Raw genomic sequence first — 22751 nt, forward strand, 5'->3', positions numbered from 1 at the left:
CTCCCCTGCTGGCCTGGTTGCCCCCAACTGCCCTCCCCTGCAGGCCTGGTCCCCCCAACTGCCCTCCCCGGCAGGCCTGGTCACTCTTAACTGCCCTCTCCTGCTGGCCTGGTACCCCCAACTGCCCTCCCCTCCCGGCCATCTTGTGTGTTGGAGTGATGGTTAATTTGCATATTACTCTTTTATTAGATAGCATATTGCTATGAACATTTTTATGCCTGTCTTGTGGTGGACAATTGTATGTATTTCTGTTGAGTTAATACCAAGGAATGGGTCCTGGGGCTTACCTTTTTAATTTTTATTTTAAAACTTCTATTTCCTTAAGTACTCTCCTTAGTCACTGCATGGTGTATATTTATTTCCTTTTACTTTCAACATCTTGTACTTATATGTTTATGGTTTTTTAGTAAGCTTTCTATATTTAAATTTTAAAATCTCTGTGCTAAGCAATGTTCTACATGCTATGTATGTTAATGTAAACTTGAGCTCTGCAATCAAATTTTTTCCCCACACTGAGGATGACATTTTTGCTGTATTTTGGCTTATATTTTTGCAGTTGAGAAGGAACCTATTAGTTCAAATTAAATACTTTTCATGTCAAGGTAATATGTCTGCTTTAAGATTTTGTTTGTTTTATTATTACTAATACTTTGAATTCAGTTGTTTTGCTTCTTTAATTTGTGGATTGGTGTTTTATGATATTTTCAGATAGGGGCTTCCGCCTCATTTCTTCTTATACTTCCATGAATCATAAGTTAAATCTTTCTATCCTTTCTCTTTTTATTTTTATGTTTCCCTTTTCTATATTTTTCGATAATTTCTTCTGACCTCTCTTCCTGTCACTAATTTTAATAGCTTTTTATAATCTAATAAACTTATCCATTGAATTTTTAATTTCAGTTCTTTACTTTTCCATTTTTAGAAGTTCTATTTTTTGTTCAAATATTTTAATTTACTTTTTATAATTTTTATTCCTTATAGATATTTCAGAGTTGTCTTTTATTTCTTTAAAATTATAAAGATAGTACTTTTGTAACCTGTTTGATAATTATAATATCTGAATTGTTTGTGGGTCTGTTCTTGACATCTGATATTTTGGCTGGTTGTTGCTTATATTGCCTTGTTTCCTTAGGCACTTAGTTATTTTTGACTTGATAATGTTCACTGTCCTAGAAACGTCATTAAGGCATAGAATGAACATGCTCTCCTCTAGGCAGGACTTGGAATTATTTCAAATACATTTTTATTAGTTTCAGAGAAGAAGGGAGAGGGAGAGAGAGACAGAGACATCAATGATGAGAAAGAATCATTGATTGGCTGCCTCCTGCACACCCCACACTAGGGATTGAGCCAGCAACCTGGGCATGTGCCCTGACCAGGAATCGAACCATGACCTTCTGGTTCATAGGCCAGTGCTTAATCACCGAGCAATGCTGGCAGGGCCTTAGAATTATTTATATTAGGTGCTGGGGGTACAACCAATAAGGGGGTCACTGAGTTCATTTGTTGAGGTTCTTTGGACTACTTAGGTAATGTGAACCTCAGTAAATGTGCAAGACCCATGGTCAACACTAATGAGCTCTTGCTCCCTTGTATTAGTTTTTTACTTAGTACCAAGGCAGCCTTCTCTGCTGTCCCCTGTGGGTGGTGATGGGGGCAAGGGCACATTTTACTTGTGGTTTATTCTTTTTTTGTGTTTTTTTGCAGGTGTTATCTTTTGGGGGATGGCGTAGTATTTCACATTAATGTCAGGAGGTCTCTTATTTGACATTCTACCTCAACAGATTTAGATTTTCCTGCTCTCCTTGCCCCATAAGAACACCAAAACTGAACTCTAGATTTTTCAGGGTTGGCAAGTGTCCAATGGGCATAAGTGGATATAGTGTAAAGCTCCAGTGCTCCATTTACTTCCCTGGGTTTCTATATTGTCTTAGATTTTGAACAGAGAAATTTGTGGCACTTTAAAAATATACCTAATTTGCACATTTTTTGTCATTTTTAGTTTTTGTAGTTGGAGGGTTAGTGTAAATAAACTAGCTTGCCACTAATGAAAATGAAAAAAAATTTTGGGAAATGTTCAATAAAATGCTTTTCATTAATTAGGTAGGTGAATTACTAGAAATTAGGAATGTTACTTCTCATGTTTATTATGAATATTTTTTAACTTTTTGGTTTGCAACTAATCACTTTCTTGTTTTAGGGGTAAAAATATTTCCATCATGGCTCATTCAAAGACGAGGACCAATGATGGAAAAATTACTTATCCTCCTGGTGTCAAGGAAATCTCAGATAAAATATCTAAAGAAGAGATGGTGAGGCGGTTAAAGGTGAGTAAAACTGGTTCTGGTTCTTTTTTTTTGTTTTTTTGTTTTTCCCCTGAAATCCCTTTAAGGGTGTGGGGCTTGATTAGTGCTGTATCTTGTTAGGGTAACTTTAAAAAGAAAATCAAAGCAGGGAATGGGAGGGAAAGGATCTCAGAGAGTGGCGGTAATAAAGAACTGTAGTGTTTCTTAGCTATTGTTAATGGGAGAGCAATTAGAAAGGTGAGGCTCAGATTTTCTAGGGCCTACTATAATTGAGTATAAAGAACAAATCCACAATATTCATATTCATTTTTGTCTATAGAAAGTTGTCTCATATGAGAAAGGAAGTTTCAAATTTTTGTTCTGAATACTCAGACTATATTTTACTTTTTCGTAAGTTATTTAAGGGTAGGTTAAAGAGCTTTACTGTATCTTTTCTCTCTGCTTTGACATGTGTGAATGAATCAACATTGATGGTGAACTTCTATAGCTGAGGCCGTCATTCTATGGCTAGAGTCTCTTCATATGTGTTTGAATAATATTTCTCCTTTTCCTTCCTGTCAGTGATGGTCTCTTGATTGTTAAAATGGTTAAAGGAAGAGAGTGGCCAAGGAGAATGTTAAATTGATTTACCAGTTCAGATTTTTTAAAATTTTGAGTGTTTTTTCCCCCCTCCTGGTTGAATCAACTGAGTCATTTATTTTACTTGATAGGTCATTATTTACTTATATTTCAAGATAAAAAACTTGCCATAATTAATCAATGAAGGCCCAGGAACTTTAAAGCAAAGTACTGTTTTATAGCTATTGATGCGTGGTTTATTTTTATCATAACAAAAGGACCCTAATACAAATACTACTCTAAATTTCATGGTAAAGTCTTAGTGTTATAGCCTTTATGCTTAAAGTATTAGGATGTCAAAGATCAGATGCTTGTTATTCAAAGGCAAACACATCTTTGAGCAGATTCAATTTCCCAATATGTGGATATTTTATCTAGTTAGGAACCAGTATATATCTTATTAAAAATAGTAAAGCTACAATTTTGAATCGGGTTTTCTTTTGTTTTGTTTTCTTCTGTGTATCTATGTTCTCTTGACTTACAGAATTTTTAGGGAAACATATACATTCATTTCCTCATATTTGTTTGTATTTCAGCAATGAAATGAAACTTATGTTAAACACAGAGACTACACTTATAAGCTGATTAGTGTTTAGCGACTTTTAGAGATGTTATTTTCTCAAACATCTTTTTTAATTCAGAGGACTCATATGAGTTATTGATGAGTTTATACCACTATTTAAGTTGTAGACAGTAGTGAGGAATTCCCCCTTATCTAGCCCTTGAGTAAACTTACTTGTTAGTCTTAGAATATTTTGTATAGTGCTTACATTTAGTATTTGTAGTATGCTTTCATTATTTTTGTAGACATTTATGCCCAACTGTATTCTGATTAATATAATTTATCTTCTTTAATTTTCCTAATTTACACTCACCATTATTTTAGCAAACTTCTTAGAGAAATATAAACAGGATTTGGTGTGGGATGATAATAATTTTTGACATGTCCAAGTACAGCTGTAAGTTTTATAAATTACAACAATTTGTTGATATGTAAGATGTCACTGTAGAGAAAGAAATGGTTCTCTGCATATAGGTCTTTTTTTCTTTGTCTCTTTTCATAATACACTAGGTCATCAAAGCATATATCTTGAAAGTAATAAAATTAAAAAGTTAGGAGAGTAATCTGGACATTATACCCTGAAACTGTAGTGCTCATCTGGAAGAATTACTCTATTGTTGATTCTGGCATCTGACATAATAGAACTGAGGGTTTACTCTGTGAGGAACAGTTTCTCACGGCTGCTCTGAGAATTCAGTAAGACATTGGACATTTATTACTCAGAAGTCTAGCTCTACAGCAGAGTGGAAATTCTTGCAGTATGTCTCCAAGACCAATTCCTAGACATTGATACTTGGTGGCTAGCCTTGGTTGTTGATTAGTATTTGCAGCACCACCTAGTGGATGCCAGATGGTCACCTTTCCTGTGCTATGTCAAGTTAGGCAATGTTGTTGTCTTATTTGAAGTGGTAATAGTATAGACTGAGGGTTCATCATAACTACTAGTACGGAAATTAGAGAAAGCTCTTCACAGAATTCAAACTGTACTGTTTCTCCCCATTCTTAAGTTTATCCTACTTCTTTTATGTAGACGTTTTTGAAAAAGGAACCATTTCTGGTAGGTTCATTCTATACATGCTATTGAGTCCTACTAATGAACTATCCATATCATATTATCTTTTACTGTTGCACAAGAAATATTTTGTTGGATGCTATGGTAGTCTCTCAGGATAGCTTTTTCACATTTAGGGATGCATTTTTGCCATCCTTTCTTGAATCTGTTTACATATTCTTTTTTAGCTGAATATATTAATCCATGTATCTGGAGTGGTTTATGGCTTAGATGGAAAAGTAAATTGTCATTCTAGGTTTTTCTTTAGAGGTATACTTTCTCTTAAAAGGATTAGATATATTATTTTAAAAGGATGCTGTTTTTAAGAAGAGACATACTCCTTTTATTCCAGTTGTGTCAGTGAGATCAGAAGCACTATGTAAGGGTAGCTTTAAATTTTTAAAACCTGGTTAGCAGGTATGCGTAAATTAAAAGTATTTTACTTAGTCTTTTAAAGAAAAGTTATTTACCCTATAGTTTTATAAGGATCTTGTTCTCTCAGGTAGACACTTCCAGGGGAAAAATAAAAGTATATTTATTGGAAGTTTAACCTTTGCAATTAATATGGCTTTTATTTCAAATAACTTTATTTGTACATGAAGGATTTCATTACTTGATTAATGTGTTTTTGTATAGATGGTTGTGAAAACTTTCATGGATATGGACCAGGACTCTGAAGAAGAAAAGGAGCTTTATTTAAACCTGGCTTTACATTTGGCTTCAGACTTTTTTCTCAAGCATCCTGATAAAGATGTTCGCCTACTGGTAGCCTGCTGCCTGGCTGATATTTTCAGAATTTATGCTCCTGAAGCTCCTTACACATCCCCTGATAAACTAAAGGCAAGTACTGATATAAAGAACTGCCAAGATTGACTGATACTTCTATTATCTTTCTAACTAAAGTGGGAGTTAGAGTGTTTAGGTAATTTCTTTGGCTTCTTAGACATTAGACATTAGCTGCTGAAATCTTTTGTTAAACTTCTGTTTTCTTTAGAACTTACTTCCTCCCCATAACGCTATCCCCGTTAAGTACTTGCTTTTAGAAAACAGTTTCTGGTGTTTATTCTATACTTTTTATGTCATCATTAGCTTTATTTCCATATTACTTGGGGGACAATGGTTTTCTCTTTTGAAAATCCATGTTAAAGACCATGTTTGCTATTTAAAAGACAGTATCCAGTAAAAACCTAAATCTATATTATAAAAAGCCCGTGGCCGTAAGGACCAAACAACCGGTCACCATGAAGTGCATGGAGCACCTCTCGGTCCCTCCCCCGCGGCCCACAGGCTCTGATCTCAGCAAGGCTGGCAGCCTGTGCAGTGAAGCGCATGTGGATGGGCGGGGCTGTGCGATTTCGTGCGCAGGGCTTCTAAAATATATATGAATGAATCCTAATCCATTTAATGTAAGGTGTGAGGTGTGATGTGAATTGTGTTGAAGAAAATAATACGAACAAAATTTTAATGAAATAAAAAAAGACCTAGTTGTAGTAGTTGTAAATAAAGCCTTATGCATGGTAAATCTTTAAAGATGAGAAAAGTAGAATAGCGTGATTAATCTAGCTGTAGAAATAGCATACAGTAAGAAAAATGAGTAAAGTAGGTTAGGGAGAAAATTAGAAAAAACTGACAACAAAAGACACAGTAAAAGATAATTGTGACAAATTGGTTAGAGAATGAATCCATGGGATGATTATTAATACCCAGTGTGAAAAAATAGCAGTCAATTTAGGTTTATTTTATTTAACAAATAATTGATCTTAATTATGTGTCAGGAACTGGGTTTACTTTGGTGAAAAACAACCAAGACTTGATTCTTGAATTTATGCAGTTGCTTCTTGATAATTGGAGTGAAGAACCTGCTTATTTGATCATGTCTGCGAAATTTCAGTATGGAATGCCTAAACTAGATGGATTTACTTGTTTTACATTTTAATTGGTAAAAGAATCTCAGGATGGCAGTGGTAGGAGCAAGTATTTGTTACTTAAAAGTGGAATTGAATGTTCAAAGAGTTGAGAATGATCAGAGATTTCACTATCTAATGTGAGCTGGTCTGTGGAGTTGTACACCCAGGTGTATATCTTAACTTCTAATTTGAATGTCTCATTTGGAAGTGCTTAATTGGTTTAAGGAGTGATTGTATTTGATTGACTGTGGCTCTTCCTCACCAGGTGTCTTATTGGCATTCTCATGAAGAGGGAAGTGTAACTGAGTGCTGCTACATGATTTTTTCTACCTCTATTGTGGATTTCTTATTTTTCATAATCTGACCTATGTCAAGGCTACAGGGTGATGAAAAGTTCTCCCAAAAGAATAGCAACATATCTGTTCTATTTATAACAGGACAATTTATGAGAAGAACATTGAAGAGTTGAGTTTAGAGTCTTTGGATTACTTTATAGCTGAAAAAATAAGGGCATCTTATTTTTTGTGGTCTGTTTTTTGGGTCTTAATTATAAATACTTTTTTCATTTTATTGGGGTAGTACTTATAAAATATTCGTTTTGAGGGTGCTTTTAAGTATTTATCGAATAGTTTTCACTCTATTTGCATCAAAGTTATAATTTTCTTTGTCTATAGTAGTAATAATAGAAAATTGTGACACTTTGATTCTCACCTTTCCACTGTCAGTTTATTGTTGTCATAGAGAAAACCCTTTACACCTGACTTCACGTTTAGGTCAGTGATTGTTGGAGAAATTATAAATGACTGTTGCCTTTCCATCTTCAGGTAGTCAACATGACAGTTCCCATAGACAAATTTTACACAGTACTGTCATAGTAACCATTTTTTAAGGATGTACTTTGATAGTGTTTTTCTGGAAAATATACTTCGTCATCAGCATATTACATTTCTTCCCTTTTAAAAATAAGCTTGTTTATCATTTTACTTCTAAGGGAAACTTTTTTTCCCCTCTTTTGTTGGTGTTAATCCTCACCAGAGGATATTTTCTCCATTGCTTTTTAGAGAGAGTGGAAGGGAGCTAGCAGGGGGTGGGGGCCCAGGGAGAAAGGGAAGGAGGGAGAGAGAGAAAGAGAAAGAGAGAGAGATATCCATGTGAGAGAGACACATCAGTTGCCTTCTGCACAAGCCCTGGCAGGATTGAACCTGCAATCCGTGGAGTGAACCCAAAAATAGAAAGCAAGGGATAGAGATAGATTGAAAACTGGTGGGGAGAAACAAATAATTATAACAATTAGATAGGAAGCTTAAAAGTTAACTTCTTAAGGGTCTTTTTAAAATTTCTAAGCTTCTGCGATCTATTGTCTTTTTACTTAGAGATTTCATTTTGGAATTTTAAAGCTCCTAAATTGTGTTCTTGCTATATAATTACCACACATAGGTGCTGTTCTAGCAGAGCTGATCAATTCCCAGTCATTGCTACCTCTTTTATTCTGATAAAGTTAGCATAAATTTTAGTTCACTCAATTTTTAGGTCTATTTTTTTAACTTGCTGTAAGATGAAGTTTTTCTCTACTTTAAGATTATGGTAAATGATTTTCTGTTTTCCTATGAAGGGTAGTAAGATAATTGGTATTTTCATATGATGATGTCCTTTTAAAAAATTCCAGCCAAATGCAATTTTTTTTTGGTTGTTTATAATTTATTAGGATAGATACCAGTGCCGAATTAGCTTTAGCATTGGATATTTTAATTTAGCATTCTATAATCTAAACAATACTTTGTGTTTTTTTTAAGGATATATTTATGTTTATAACAAGGCAGTTGAAGGGGTTAGAGGATACAAAGAGCCCACAATTCAATAGGTATTTTTATTTACTTGAGGTAAGCAATATATTATATCTTGAAATGGCATTTTAAATTATTTGTGCTTTTATATTTGCACTAATTAAAGTGTTTATCTTTCATCTTTTTTACCTCTTATTTTAGAACATTGCTTGGGTCAAGTCATATAACATATGCTTTGAGTTGGAAGATAGCAATGAAATTTTTACACAATTATACAGAACATTATTTTCAGTTATAAAGTAAGTTTATTTTATTAGAAATATAACTTTTTTAAATATGAAGGGTTTTAACTTACAGATGAATCTGCTTAAACTGTGTTTGTTATAAATATTGGAAGGCTAAGAGTTGTAATTTAAGAATTCATTAACATTTTTATAAATGTTTTAAAAAACAAATATAACTTAATCAAGTTTGTGATGTAGAAAATAATACAAGAGTAGCATCAAGGCAATCTATACCCAATATAAAAATATTTCTTGGATTATATTTTTATCTTTTTATTAACTTATGTGTTACTGACTCCTTAATTCATGTGAATAGTTGAACTATTTGTGTGTTCTTTAAAATTACTATAATGAATTTCAGCAAAACAATTTGATTTTCTGAAGTTAAATATAAAGCTGCATTTGAGTTCATTACTTTTGATTTTGAGACTTGTTAAAATTAGGGAAAAGTAATCCAGGAAATGTAGTTTAAAAAAAGATTTTGGATACTATTGTAAGATTTGGGAGCCAGGGAAGCTTTAAATGAATATATAGAATTTGATATAATTAATATTTTAGTATCTTTTTTATAAAGTGTAATGTTTATTAGTACCATGTTATGATTAAATAATGAATATTTTAGTTACACCCTAAATGTCTATTTTGAATTTCAGCAATGGCCACAATCAGAAAGTTCATATGCACATGGTAGACCTCATGAGTTCCATTATTTGTGAAGGTGATACAGTATCTCAGGAGCTTTTGGATACAGTTTTGGTAAATCTGGTCCCTGCCCATAAGGTAAGTAGCAATATATACTGAAAATATCTAAAGCCTGTTAATGTTAAGGCCTAGAATTTGTGCTTTTGTTCTAAATACAACTTACCCCCCTTTTACTTTAGTTTTGGAGAATTTGTTTCATTGATTTTGATAAATATTAATTGTGTTTAATAAAAATGATACAATTATTAGTCACAAATGTAATGAAAAGAAATAATTTAGTTCATGTTACAGATCAATAAAATTGATCTGTGATAACTTAGTTTTGAATGAGATATGTTTCAAGAAGTGAGTTGAATAGTTACTGAAATGCTATTATATAACTTTGTATTGGGAGATGCTGCGAGCAAATAGGCCCTAGTGTAGATTAAGAGGAGGGGTGAAATTAAAAGGGAAGCCTCTACTAATTTGAAGATAGAGGATATATTGCTGACAGTATTTCTTGCCTCAGTGATGTTAATCAAGGGGAATATGTGTGTGTTTGTGTGTTTTTCTTTGAAAATAACTCATTTTCCATATTTACCTGGCAGGGGAGATACTATGATCATGAAAATAACTAACTTTCCAGTAAGCAGTTGGAAATATGATTCTATGATTCACGAAGGGTCAAGATTAAAGAGAGGGCCACAAGAATCACCAGTATAAACATCTATGCAAACTTAAACTCTTTCTAGCAAGATTTAATCTAAGTTTATAGCTATACAGTATTCATACAAATTAATGCTTCAATGAAAATGACCTCATAATGCAAAATTTCCAAATGCTTAAAATAGTTCCTAAGTGCTGAAACCCAGACACTGCACATAGCAGTATTAGATCTTTTTTGTTGTTGCTTGTTTGCTTTTTTAATATAAAGAAATTAACTTTTTAAAAATTTCAATTTATTGGGGTGACATTGGTCAACATGAACATAGAGGTTTTAGGTGTGGGTTTCTATGTTACAAGATCTGTAAATACTGTGTGCCCACTACTCAAAGTCAAATCTTCTCCTGTTATCATATAATAGGACCTCCTTCCCTCTGGCAATCACCACACTGCTGTTTGTGTTCATGAGTTTCAGTTTTATATCCCACAAATGAGTGAACTTATATGGGTCTTAGCTTTTTCTGACTGACTTATTTCTCTTATCATAATGTTCTGAAGGTCCATCCTTTCTTATGGCTGAGTAGTATTCCATTGTGTATATGTACCACATTTTCTTTATCCAGTCCACTTTCACAGGATACTTTGGTTGTTTTCATGTCTTGGCCACTGTGAGTAATGTTGCAATGAAAATAGGGGCTCATATATCTTCATGAACACATGATTTCGAGATTTTTGGGTATATACCCAGGAGAGGGATTACTGAGTCCTCTGGTAGCTCTATTCTTAATTTTCTAAGGAATTGCCGGACTGCTTTCCATAGTGGTTGTACCAGTCTACATTCCTACCAGCAGTGAATGAGGGCTCCCATTTTTCTACAACCTCTCCAACACTTGGTCATTGCTTGTTTTGTTGATAATGGCCACTCTAACAGGTGAGAGGTGGTATCTCATTATAGTTTTGATTTGCATTTCCCTAATTGCCAGTGAGGTTGAACATCTTCTCATATATCTGTTGGCTGTTCCTATGTCTTCTTGCGAGAGGTGTATTTTCAGATCCTCTGCCTACTTTTTGACTGGGTTGTTTGTTTGGTGAGTTTTATGAGTTCTTTATATATTTTGGAAATTAAATCGTTTGTTGGAGCTACTGTTTGCAAATATTATCTCCCATCTGGTTGGCTGCCTTTTTGTTTTGCAGTCAGTTTCTTCTGAGGTGCAAAAGCTTTTTAGTTTGATATAGTCCCATTCATTTATTTTTGCCTTTACTTTTTGTGCCTTTGTAATAAAATTCATAAAAGGTTCTCTACAACCAAGGTCCATAAATTTGGAACCTGTTTTCTTCTATGTTAGTTATTGCTTTGGATCTTATATATAGGTCTTTGATCCATTTTGAATTAACTTTTGTACATGGGGACAAACTGTAATCCAGTTTCATTCGTTTGTATGTGGCTTTTCAGTTTTCCCAGCACCATTTATTGAAGAGAACGTCTTTACACCACTGTGTGTTTCTGTCTCTTTTGTCAAAAATATCTGTCTATATACATGTGGTTTTATAGCAGGGATCTATTCTGTTGCATTGATCTTGTGTCTTTTTCTCTGCCAGTACCATGCTGTTTTCATTATCATAGCTAGCTCTGTAGTATAATTTGAAGTCAGCATGATACCTCCAGCTTTGTTCTTTTTTTCTCAGGATTGCTTTGACTATTTGGGGTCTATTGTGGTTCCATACAAATCTAATGATTTCTTGTTCTGTTTCTTTAAAAATGACATTGGGATTTTAATAGGGATTGCATTAAATCTGTATATTGGCTTGGGTAATATGGCTATTTTAACTGTGTTGATTCTTCCAGTCCATGAGCATGGGATATTTTCCATTTTGTTGTGTCCTTTTCAATCTCTTTTAATAATGCTTTGCGATTTTCAGTATATAGATCTTTCACATTCTTTGTTAAGTTTATTCCTAGGTATTTTATTCTTTAGGTTGCAAATGCAAAAGGAATTGTTTTTTTTTGTTTGTTTGTTTGTTTTCATTTCTTTTTCTGAAGTTTTGTTTGTTTTGAAGGCAGTGGATTTTTGCACATTGATTTTTGTATCCTGCAACTTGATTGTATTTATTTATTGTTTCTAATAGTTTAATGATGGAGTCTTTAGGGTTTTCTATCTACAACAAGTGACAGTTTGACTTCTTCCTTCCCTATTTGGATGCCTTTTATTTCTTTCTCTTGCCTTATTCGTCTGGCTGGGACTTCCAGCACTATGTTGAATGAGAGTGGACATCCTTGTCTTGTTCCTGATCTTACAGAAAAAGGTTTCAATTTTTCACCGTTGAGTATGATATTAGCTGAGGGTTTATGATAGATGGCCTTTATTATGGTGAGGTACTTTCCTTCTATTCCTATTTTATTGAGTGTTTTCCTCATAAATAAATGGATGTTGTATTTTATCAAGTGCTTCTTCTGCATCTGTTGATAAGATCACATGATTTTTATCCTTTCTTTTGTTAATGTGTGTATTAGATTGATTGATTTGAGTATGTTGAACCATCCTTGTGCCCCTGGAAAGAACACCACTTGATCATGATGTATTATTTTTTGGTTGTACTGTTGCTTTCGATATGCTAGTATTTTATTTAGGATTTTTGCATCTGTATTTATCAGAGATATTGGTCTGTAGTTTTCTTTTTTTGTGTGTTATCTTTGCCAGGTTTTGGTATTGGGGTTATATTGGCCTCATGGAACATGTTAGGACGTATTCCCTCTTCAATTTTTTGGAAAAGTTTGAGAAGGATAGGTTTTATGTCTCCCTTGAACATTTGGTAGAATTCACTGGTGAAGCCACTGCCCCTGGACTTTTGTTTTTTCGTAAGGTTTTTGATGGTTGTTTCAATGTCCTCACTGTTGATTGGTCTATTTAAATTTTCCAATTCTTCATGAGTTAATCTAGAAAGGTTATATATTTCTAGGAACTTATCCATTTCTTCTTGGTTCTTGAATTTGGTGGCATATAGTCTTTCCTAATATTCTTTGTTTTATTAAAATTTGTGTGTAATCCTTTTGTTCTCTACATTTCATTCAATTCTGCTGTAATTTATATTTCCTTCTGCTGACTTTGGGCTGCTTTTGTTCTTCCTCTTCTAGTTTTTTAAGATGTGATGTAAGGTTGTTTACATGGGATTTCTCTCTTTTCTTTTTTTTTTTTTTTTTTTAGATAGGCCTGTAATGAGATAAACTTCTCTTATTACTGCTTTCACAGCATTCCAGAAGTTTTGATCTGTTGTATTGTCATTCTCATTTGTCTCTATATATGTTTTGATTTCATCTTTTCTTTCTTCTTTGACCCAGTCATTTTTTTGTTAGCATATTCTTTAGTCTCCATGTATTTTTGGGTTTCTTTACTTCCTTTTTGCAGTTGATTTCTAATTTTAAGACATCATGGTTGGAGAATGAGCTTGGTATGACTTCAACCTTCTTGAATTTGTGGATGCTAGTTTTGTGACCCAATCAACATGTGGTCTATCCTAGAGAATGTTCCATGTGCACTGGTGAAGAATGTATAATCTCATGTTCTGAGATAAAAGGTTCTGTAAATGTCAATTATGTCTATTTGGTTTCGTGTTTCATTTAATGCCAATATTTCTTTATTGATTTTCTCTTTGGTTGATCTCTCTAGAGCTGTCAATGTAGTATTAAAGGACCCAACTATGTCTTTTGATCTGTTTCTCCCTTTAGTTTTGTGAATAGTTGTTTTATATATTTCAGTGCTCCCTGGTTGGGTGCATATATATTAGGAAGTGTTGTTTTCTTGATGTAGTGTCTGCTTTATCATTATAACTAGAGGCCCGATGCATGAAATTTGTGCAAGAGTAGGCCTTCTTAGCTGCGGCGGACTCAATCCCACAGCTGCAGCCCTGGCTTCATCCCAGAAGGACGTCCAGTCTAATTAGCATATTATGCTTTTATTATTATAGATGTGTCCATCTTTGTCTCATATTATCTTTTTCTTTAAATCTATCCTGTCAGATTTAAGTATGGCTGCACCTGCTTTTCTGTGGATGCTATTTCCTTGGATAATTATTTTCTACCCTTTTACTTTGAATTTGTCTTTGCAGCTTAGATGTGTCTCTTGCAGGCAGCATATGTGGTTGGGTTTTGTTTTTTGATCCACTCTGCTACTCTGTGCCTTTTTATTGGTGAATTTAGACCATTTACATTTAGGGTAATTATTGATGTATGAGGATTTACTATAGCCATTTTATCTTCGGTTTTCTGGTATCTCTGTGCCTCCATTGGTTCGTTTCTGTTGTTTTTCTTTCATTTTTGTTTGGTGCTATTTCATACTTCTTTTCTGTGTTTCTTCTTTTTTTACACTATGTGTTCTGGTTTAGGGATTTTTGTGGGAGGTTACTATTAGGTTTATTAAAAATAAACCTGTATATATACTATAGTTTTTCTATTTTTTTCTTTGAGTGCATCTGCTCTTCATCCTCCTTTTCCAGTTTATACCTTTAACCCCTCTCCGTTTATATTTTTGTTGATACAAACTACCCCTGTTTATGCTGTAAGTTTTTTAGTGATCTTACTCTTAGTGTTGTGACCTTATGTTCTTAGTTTCAAGTATAATAACTCTCTTGAGTATTTCCTGCAATGGAGGTGTTCTGGTGATAAAATTCCTCAACTTCTATATGTCTGGGATTGTCTTTATTTCTCCTTCACATTTAAAGGATGATATTACTGGATATATTATTTGTGGCTGGTAATTTCTCTATTTCAGACGTTTAAATATTTTCCACTTTCTTTTGGCTTTAGAGTTTCTGCTGAGAAGTTGAATGACATTTTGATGGGTTTTCCTATGTAGGTCACTTCTTTCTTTTCTCTGGTTGCTTTGAGAATATTTTCTTTGTCATTAATTTTTGACAGCTTCAATACCTAGTGCCTTGGAGAGGGCCTCTTTGGGTTGAGGTAACTAGTGTTCTATGTGCTTCTTGGATTCGAGGATCTAGTTCTTTCCATGGGTTTGGGAAGTTCTCATCCACTATTTGTCTGAATAAAGTCTCTGTTCCCTGTTCCCTCTTTTATTCCTCAGGAATACCTATAATCCTAATATTGCTTTTTCTGATGGAGTCTGATAGTTCTCATAGAGCTCTTTCATTTTTCTTTATGCTCAGTTCTCTCTCTTCTTCCCTCTGTGTCATTTCTAGATTCCTGTCTTTGATATCACTAATTCTTTCCTCCATCTGGTTGGCTTTGTTTTCTGTGCTCATTAGTTCACTCTTAATCTCCTTAATTGCATGCTTCATTTCTCAGATTTCTGATTGGTTCTTTTTTAAAATTTCAATGTGTTTGGTAAAGTACTTGTTTTGTTCATTGATTTGTTTTCCTGAGTGCATTTTCTCACATCTCGTTGAGTATTTTCAGAACCACAGTTTGAAATCTCTGTCATTTATATCACATATTTCTTTGTGTCCAGCTTGCTTACTGAGGATTTTTCATTTTCTTTCTGGTCATTCTCGTTATCATGGTTATTCATGGTATTTGCCGATATCACTTGTCTAGGCATTTATCTCCCTGTAAGTATGGCCAATAGAAGCTTTTCCTGAAGTGGTCTTTCTATTTTCCAGTAGATGGTGCTGAATTGCAAGATTTCTTTTAGCTCCTTTATATCCTAGTCTTGAACCTCCATAAGACAGTATAGCCGAGCTGCCTGTGGGTGGGTTTTGTTTACTCACCATATAGGCGACTCCACCACAAGCACTGTCGAGGATGAGTCACAGAGGAAACAGTGCTTCTGCTGCATTAGCTCTTAGTTTACATATAATATGCTCCTAGACACGACTCTAAGGGCACCAGGGAGGCTAGTTTTGGGAGTCCAAGTGGCAGCAGGGCTCTGTGGTTTAGGTTCTTTGTCTGAAACATCACTGCCCATTCTGCGAGTGGAGAGCCCCATGAGAGAACCTGCTCTGTCAGGCGTCTGCTGAATCAGACACTGTTCACTCCCTCACCATTCCAGCCAAAGGAAGTGCCTGCTACTGCTGGCTTTCTCCCCTCTCCTGGCCAAGCCGGGAGCTTCACATTGCACGGCTGTCTCTCGTGGCCTTCTGCGCTTTCCTCACATCTTCCCCTTTATTCCTGGTTGCCCACCTTTAGATCTTTCAATGCATGGGTCTCTCAGACTTGCGTCTGTGTTGAATGGGGATTTCTTTGTTGAATTATAGTTGGTTAACTTGTTGAAAGTTCAAGGGGGAGAGGTCAAGGTGCGCTCTCACGCCGCCATTCCTCTGACATCACGCTAGGATTAGATTTATAAGACATACCATTTTATACATTGAAAAGACTAAAGATGACATCCTTAAAAGGATTAAAGACATAAAGAAGAACCTAAAAAACACAATAGCCATATCCTATCTAATAAAAGACAAAAAGGCTAATTGACTGTACCTTCACTACGCTTCCCATCGGCTAATCAGGGCAATATGCAAATTAACCACCAAGAAAGATGGCGGTTAATTTGCATACGTAGGCGCCAAGCAGCGGAGCGAAAACTGAAGGCGGCTCTGGCTGCCGGAGCAGCGAAAGGCTGGAAGGCGGCTCCGGCTGCCAGAGCAGCTAAGTTAAGGCTGGAAGGCGGCTTCGGCCCCCGGAGCAGTGAAAGGCTGGAAGGCAGCTCCGGCTGCCGGAGCAGCTAAGTTAAGGCTGGAAGGCGGCTCCGGCTGGAGCGAAGGCCTGGGTCCCGGGTGCAGGAGGAAAACCGGTGCCGGCACCCAGGGGAAGGGAAGGCCTATTGCACGAATCTTTTCGTGCAGCAGGCCTCTAGTATATATATGAAAGGAGGAGAATGAAGTTAGGGAAAAAATAGAAATGAAAAAACGGGTCATTATCATTAAAATATTTATTGGCTTATAAACGATATTTAGAAACCTGGGAGATCCATCTGAGGAAATTTTATAACTACAGTGAGATAAAGAAAACATAAAAGATGCTAAGACATGAAAGATCGATAAAAAGGTCTAATATGTTTAATAGTGATTTCAAAGCACCAAATAGTACTTTATAGATTTTGAAATAGAAATTTGCTTAATATGTTGCAGAATTGATGAAATAAATTAATTTGTGTGTTAGGGGGAATAAAGTCTCATGAGTGGAATAAATAAAAATAAATTACAGTCCCAGCATATACTGGAGAAATTGTTGAATGCCAAAACGTTAATAACCTATAAACCATCCAGAAGTAAAAGGCATAATCATTAGCCATGGAATAAAGTTTAAGCTGCTGACTTTTTGGTAGCATAGATAGATGACAGAAGATAATGGAACTTTATTTCCACAGTGCTAAGATAAAATAAATTGTGGGTGTGTCTTCATATCTAATTTGAGTGAAATTAAGGCATTAAGTATTCATTTGTCAATAGATCCTTCCTGAAAGAACTGCTTTGTGAGTACTTTAGAATGATGGAAATTGAATTTAAATGGAGTGAGGTACAAAAAATATTGGTGAACACAGAAATCCTCTAAATAAGATCTCTATATATAAAAGGTTAAGTGACCGACCATACAACTGTCTGACCAACTGACGGACTGACCAGCCAGTACATATGACATGCACTGGGCAATTGAAAAATAAACATTGACTCGCGCATGCACGATACATATAAAGCTCTTGCTGATATACAGTTTACTAATTTTCTTTCATCTTTGACCCTTCTGCTATAGAGAAAGGGCGAATAGCGACATTAAAATATTTCTTCTAATTAATTTCCTTTCAATGTGCACGAATCTGTGCACCGGGCCACTAGTCTATACTGATAAAAGGGTAATATGCTACTTAGGCTGGATAGACCAGATGTATTCCAGATGTCTTTCCTGAAAAGCCAGGGGTGTGGCCGGCCTGCAAACCCCCGGCAGCCCCTCACCCCGGCTGGCCCCGCCCCCCAGTGGGGACCCCCCACCCCAATCTGGGGCTCACTTCAGGGCAGGCCAGCCGGTCCCCACCTGTGCATCAGGCCTCTATCCTATATAATAAAAGGGTAATATGCAAATTGACCCCAACGGCAGAACGATCGCTGGACCAGTCACTGAGGCGCACTGACCGCCTCTTGGTCCTTTTCCCTGGCCAGCAGGCTCCAGTCGCCTGATGGCCACCCATGTTCAGACAGGCCCAGCGAGTGGGCGGGAACAGCTGACCTCTCGGTCCCTTCCCCTGGCTGTCAGGCACCGATCACCTAATGGTGAACAGGCAACCGGGGGTGGGTGGTGGCGCGGGGTGGGGCCGGCTGCGGGCAGGTGGGGAAGATGGCCCTGATCACAGGCCAGGCCTAGGGACTGTACCTGTGCATGAATTTTGTGCGCTGGGCCTCTAGTATATAATAAGACACCTATAGCAATAATGATTATACTAGTAATGATTAATTAAAGGATTAAGAAAATGATCTCAAAACATTGGATACAAATAGCATATAAGATTGAATAGAGCCCTGGCTGGGTTTGCTCAGTAAGTTGGAGTGTCAACCCCTGCACCAAAAGGTTGTGGGTTCGATTCCTGGTTAGGGCACTTAACTAGGTTGCTGGTTCGGTCCTTGGTCTGGGCACACACAGGAGGCAACTGATCCATGTTTCTGTCTCACATTGATGTTTCTCTCTTCCAATTCCTTTCTCTGAAATTAATAAACATCTGTGTGTGAGGATTTTTAAAAAAAAGTTTGAATAAAGTTCGTGAGTGATAGGATTTTGGTGATCATCAAGAGTATAGAGGTGTTGATTATCTTTGAACTTAAAATGAAGTATTCAAGTTAAAAATTTAAGGCTTACAATAAAAAGAATTATAATAAATGTAAATTGCCCAAATTTAGTACGTAAAGGCAGATTGTCAGATTAGATTAAAAATAACCTAGCTGGTCATTGTTAATAAGAGATAACAAAAATACTGTCACAAAAATGTTGAAAAATAAAAGGATAGAAAAAAGACTGCCAGATACATGCAAACTGAAAGAAAACTGAGGTAGCTTGTATTACTATTAGACATAATAGTTTTTACTGGGTAAAGAACAGATTTGTAACATGGTTTAGTTTGCAAGAAGATACCTAAATTTGTATTTACATAAGCTCAAAATAAAGTGGAACCTGGATTCCTGAACGTCTCTTATCTTGAACAATTCAGTTCTCAACCAAGTTGTTCATGGGGGGGAAAATGTATCGGTTGTTGAACAAAATTTAGGTTCTTTACCCAACAACCCTTTTATGCTGATACCTGTATGATCAGTCACATGTCTCTCAGGCAACAAAGGAGAGAATGCATAAGTATGAAACAGTTTGCTGCTAAATCTTGCATTGTTAACATCTCAGGAAATTGTGCTGTGGTTATTTTCATGTTTATGTTTGTCTTTGTTGCTGCTTATTTTTCTTTAATATGTACAGTGTCACCACTTCTTAGTGTACATTTCATTTCCTTTCTGTTAAATTTTCATTTATGTTTCATGTTCTTTTTGCTTTTAAAGTGTTTATTTATAGATTAAACAGTACACTAGACGTATTGTATATAAGAAAGGTTAAAGCAGAGACTCATTTGGAGGTCTGGAATGAATTGATTTAATTTACATTATTTCTAATGGGAAAAGTGATTTGGTTTTTGAACAAATCACTTTTCGAACAGCCTTCTGGAACCAATTAAGTTCAAGAACTGAAGTTTTACTGTATGTAAAGCATAAATTAAGAGAAATATAAAGAGAAAGAAACAAAGTCACAATTTGGTGGGTGATTGTAACACGTTTCTTAGTGAGTATAAATCAGACCAATAGTTTGTAAGAATATTGAGGGTATGAAACATAAGACTAAAAAGTTTAGCAATCATACTGATTCTGTCAAAAGAATAAATCATAATGGCAATTATAATATATTTAGAAGTAATCATTAATGATGCTATTAAAACTTGTATCAACTTAAAATATTTTTTAAAAAATATATTTTTATTGATTTAAGAGAGGAAGGGAGAGGGCGAGAGAGCTAGAAACATTAATGATGAAAGAGAATCATTGATCGGCTGTCTCCTGCACACCCCTACTGGGGATTGAGCTTGCAACCTGGGCACTTGCCCTGACCAGGAATCAAACTGTGATCTCCTAGTTCATAGGTCAGCGCTCAACCACTGAGCCACACCAGCCGGGCTTAAAATGTTTTTTAATCTAACTTTATAGCTAAGTGCCCATTCAAGAAGTTATAAAAATATCAAAGTATACAAGATATGTAAGGAAAAGAAAACAATAGAAAACATGGTGACATGCTATAAAAACCCAAAGTTGGTAATTTGAAAAGTATATTAAGTAGGCAAGCCCTTGACAAGGTGAATCAGAAAACGAGAGATGGTATCAATACATATACAGTTTTAGAATGAAAGGCGGAACAGCCAACAATAAAGATCCAAAGACGATATGAACAATATTTTATGCAGACATATTGGAATTAGACTAAACAAATTACTGGAAGTATAACTTTCCCAATTTGTTTCAAGAGAGAAAACCTTAATCTTTGACCAATAAAAGAAATTTATTTAAAAATCTGTCCATTGCCCTAACCGGTTTGGCTCAGTGGATAGAGCATTGGCCTGCGGACTGAAGGGTCCCAGGTTCGATTCCGGTCAAGGGCATGTACCGTGCTTGTGGGCACATCCCCAGTAGGGAGTGTGCAGGAAGCAGCTGAATCGATGTTTCTCTCTCATCGATGTTTCTAACTCTCTATCCCTCTCCTTCTCCCTTCCTCTCTGTAAAAAAAATCAATAAAATATATTTAAAAAAAAATCTGTCCATAAACAAAAACTCTTCTTTCCTAACCATCCTATGTAATAAAAACCTAATATGCAAATTGTCCCCTCCGGTGGTCATTTTACCAGGAATTCGACCACTCGCTGTGATGTGCACTGACCACCAGGGGCCGTTTTGGAACAAGGTGGGTGTCAGCGATGCGGTGCTGGCAGCGGGTGGCAGGGGAGGTGCTGCCGTCCCTGATGGGTCCCGATGAGAGTGGGATTGCGGCGGGATGGTGGAACAGGTGAGCGGATGGCGCCAAGCCAAGGCGGATGCAAGTGGGGGCCTGATTGCCCCACAGACTGCGACCAGCCGCAGTGGTTGGGGATGGGGCCACCACCAGGCTCCCAGACGCTGAGGGAGCTGGGCAGGCGGCCGGGCCCTGACCGATTGCCCCATAGGCGGGATGGTGGAGCAGGTGAGACAGCGGCACCAGGCCAAGACGGAATGCCAGGTGGGGCTGTGAGGCTGGGGGGTGCAAGCTGGTGCCTGATCTCCATAGGCCACCCTGAGGGTCCCCATCCGTGCATGAATTCGTGCACCAGGCCTCTAGTAGTAACAATAATAGCATCAGCAGCAGTACTCAAACTGACCACAAAAGAATTTAAACTTATCACCAGGAGATTTCTATTAACCATTTAAGTGGCATATAACTTTATATTCAGTAAGCTTTGCAGATTATAGAAAGAAAGGAATGATTCACAGCATTGTATACTAGAGGGCCAATGCACAAAATTCGTGCAAGGGGCTTGGCCCCCGCTGTCATGGCAACTGCCTCAGCCCCCGCCCACCGCAGTGGCCACCTCAGCCCTTGCAGCCCTGGCTTCGTCCAGAAGGTTGTCCAGAAGTATGTCCAGTCTAATTAGCATATTACACTTTTGTTGTTGTTGATATAAAAGCTTAAGCAACCGAATGACTGGTCACTATAACACGCAATGACCACCAGGAGGCAGACGCTTAATGCAGGAGCTGCCCCCTGGTGGTCAGTTCACTCCCACAGCGGGAGCGCCGTGAGACGCAGGGCTCACAGCTAGCCGCTGCAGCCTGGAGACAGCAGTGGAGCAGCAGCAAGCCTAACAAGTGGCAGTCTTGGCAGGCGCAGTGGGGCTGGGATGAGTAGGAGGGGCAGGCGGTGTTGGACTGCCACTTTTGGCCTGATCCCTGCAGTCTACGCTGAGGGACCCCACCTGTGCACGAATCTGTGCACTGGGCCTCTAGTGAGTGTATAATTTCCATAGGGAGATAGACTAAACCAAACAACAAAGGAGAATCAGGCTAATTTAATTTGAAATGTAACAAATTCAATATAAAAATAGTAGTATCCGTAATGTTATAAAGTAATATTGATAAGCAAAATTGGCTTTTTTTTAAAGGATTGTAGGATGGGTTAACATTAGAAAATGTTAGCAGTAAATTAAGATATTTGGGTAAAATAACATCAAAGAGAAGAAATCTCAGTGCATGCAGAAAAGACCGTTTGATAAAATTCAGTATAATCCTATATAATAAGAGAGAAACATGCAAATTAACCGTCCCTCTGCTACACTCAAGCCACGACCACAAGCCAATCCGAGTGACTATGCAAATTATCTGACAAATATGGCAGTTAATTTGAATATGCAGGTGTCAAGCACCCCATGAGGCGGCTGCGGGCTCCCGGGACTTTCGCCGGCCCTGAGAGGCGAGGCTGTAGCCATGTCTGTGGGCTCCTGGGACTTTCGCTGGTCAGGGAGGTGCGGCCGCCAGTGCCTAGCCACGACCGCAGGCTCCCAGGACCTTCCCCGCCCCTGGGAGGTGAGGCTGTAGCCACGCCTGCGGGCTTCCAGGACTTTCGCCGGTTAGGGAGGCACAGCCGCCGGTGCCTAGCCACGCTTGTGGACTCCCGGGACTTTGCCAGTGGAGAGTGGGAGGTTTAGAGGACTTGGCAGAGCAGGAGACCGCTGGACATAGAGCAGAGCAAGAAAGAGAGGGCGGCTTGGAGGACTCGGCTCCCTCTCTCACCCCAGCTTCCTCATCACAGCTGTGGAAACTGACAGCAGGGAGGAGGAAGTCCCACCCCCACAGAATCAGCCAGAATCAGCCATTGGTCAGACAGCTCTCAGCGGCCTGA

General features: G+C 37.1%; 1 protein-coding gene across 13 annotated transcripts in view; it reads left to right on the forward strand.

Moving 5' to 3' along the window:
• PDS5B (PDS5 cohesin associated factor B) overlaps positions 1-22751 on the forward strand; it is a 247429-nt gene that overhangs the window by 69216 nt on the left and 155462 nt on the right. For 8 of the 13 annotated variants that reach the window (XM_005883135.2, XM_005883136.2, XM_005883139.2 and 5 more), the window contains exons 1-6: positions 582-602; positions 2201-2327; positions 5174-5377; positions 8238-8324; positions 8430-8527; positions 9166-9292. In XM_005883135.2, the coding sequence (XP_005883197.2) occupies positions 595-602; positions 2201-2327; positions 5174-5377; positions 8238-8324; positions 8430-8527; positions 9166-9292 (651 nt within the window). In that variant the 5' untranslated portion in view covers positions 582-594. Of the gene's footprint in view, positions 1-580; positions 603-2200; positions 2328-5173; positions 5378-6762; positions 6909-8237; positions 8325-8429; positions 8528-9165; positions 9293-22751 lie in introns of those variants that run through there. The other 5 variants (XM_014530742.1, XM_014530741.1, XM_014530748.1 and 2 more) reach the window with 4 other exon arrangements.

The sequence above is a fragment of the Myotis brandtii genome, unplaced genomic scaffold, assembly GCF_000412655.1.
Source record: "Myotis brandtii unplaced genomic scaffold, ASM41265v1 scaffold77, whole genome shotgun sequence".
Taxonomy (NCBI): domain Eukaryota; kingdom Metazoa; phylum Chordata; class Mammalia; order Chiroptera; family Vespertilionidae; genus Myotis; species Myotis brandtii.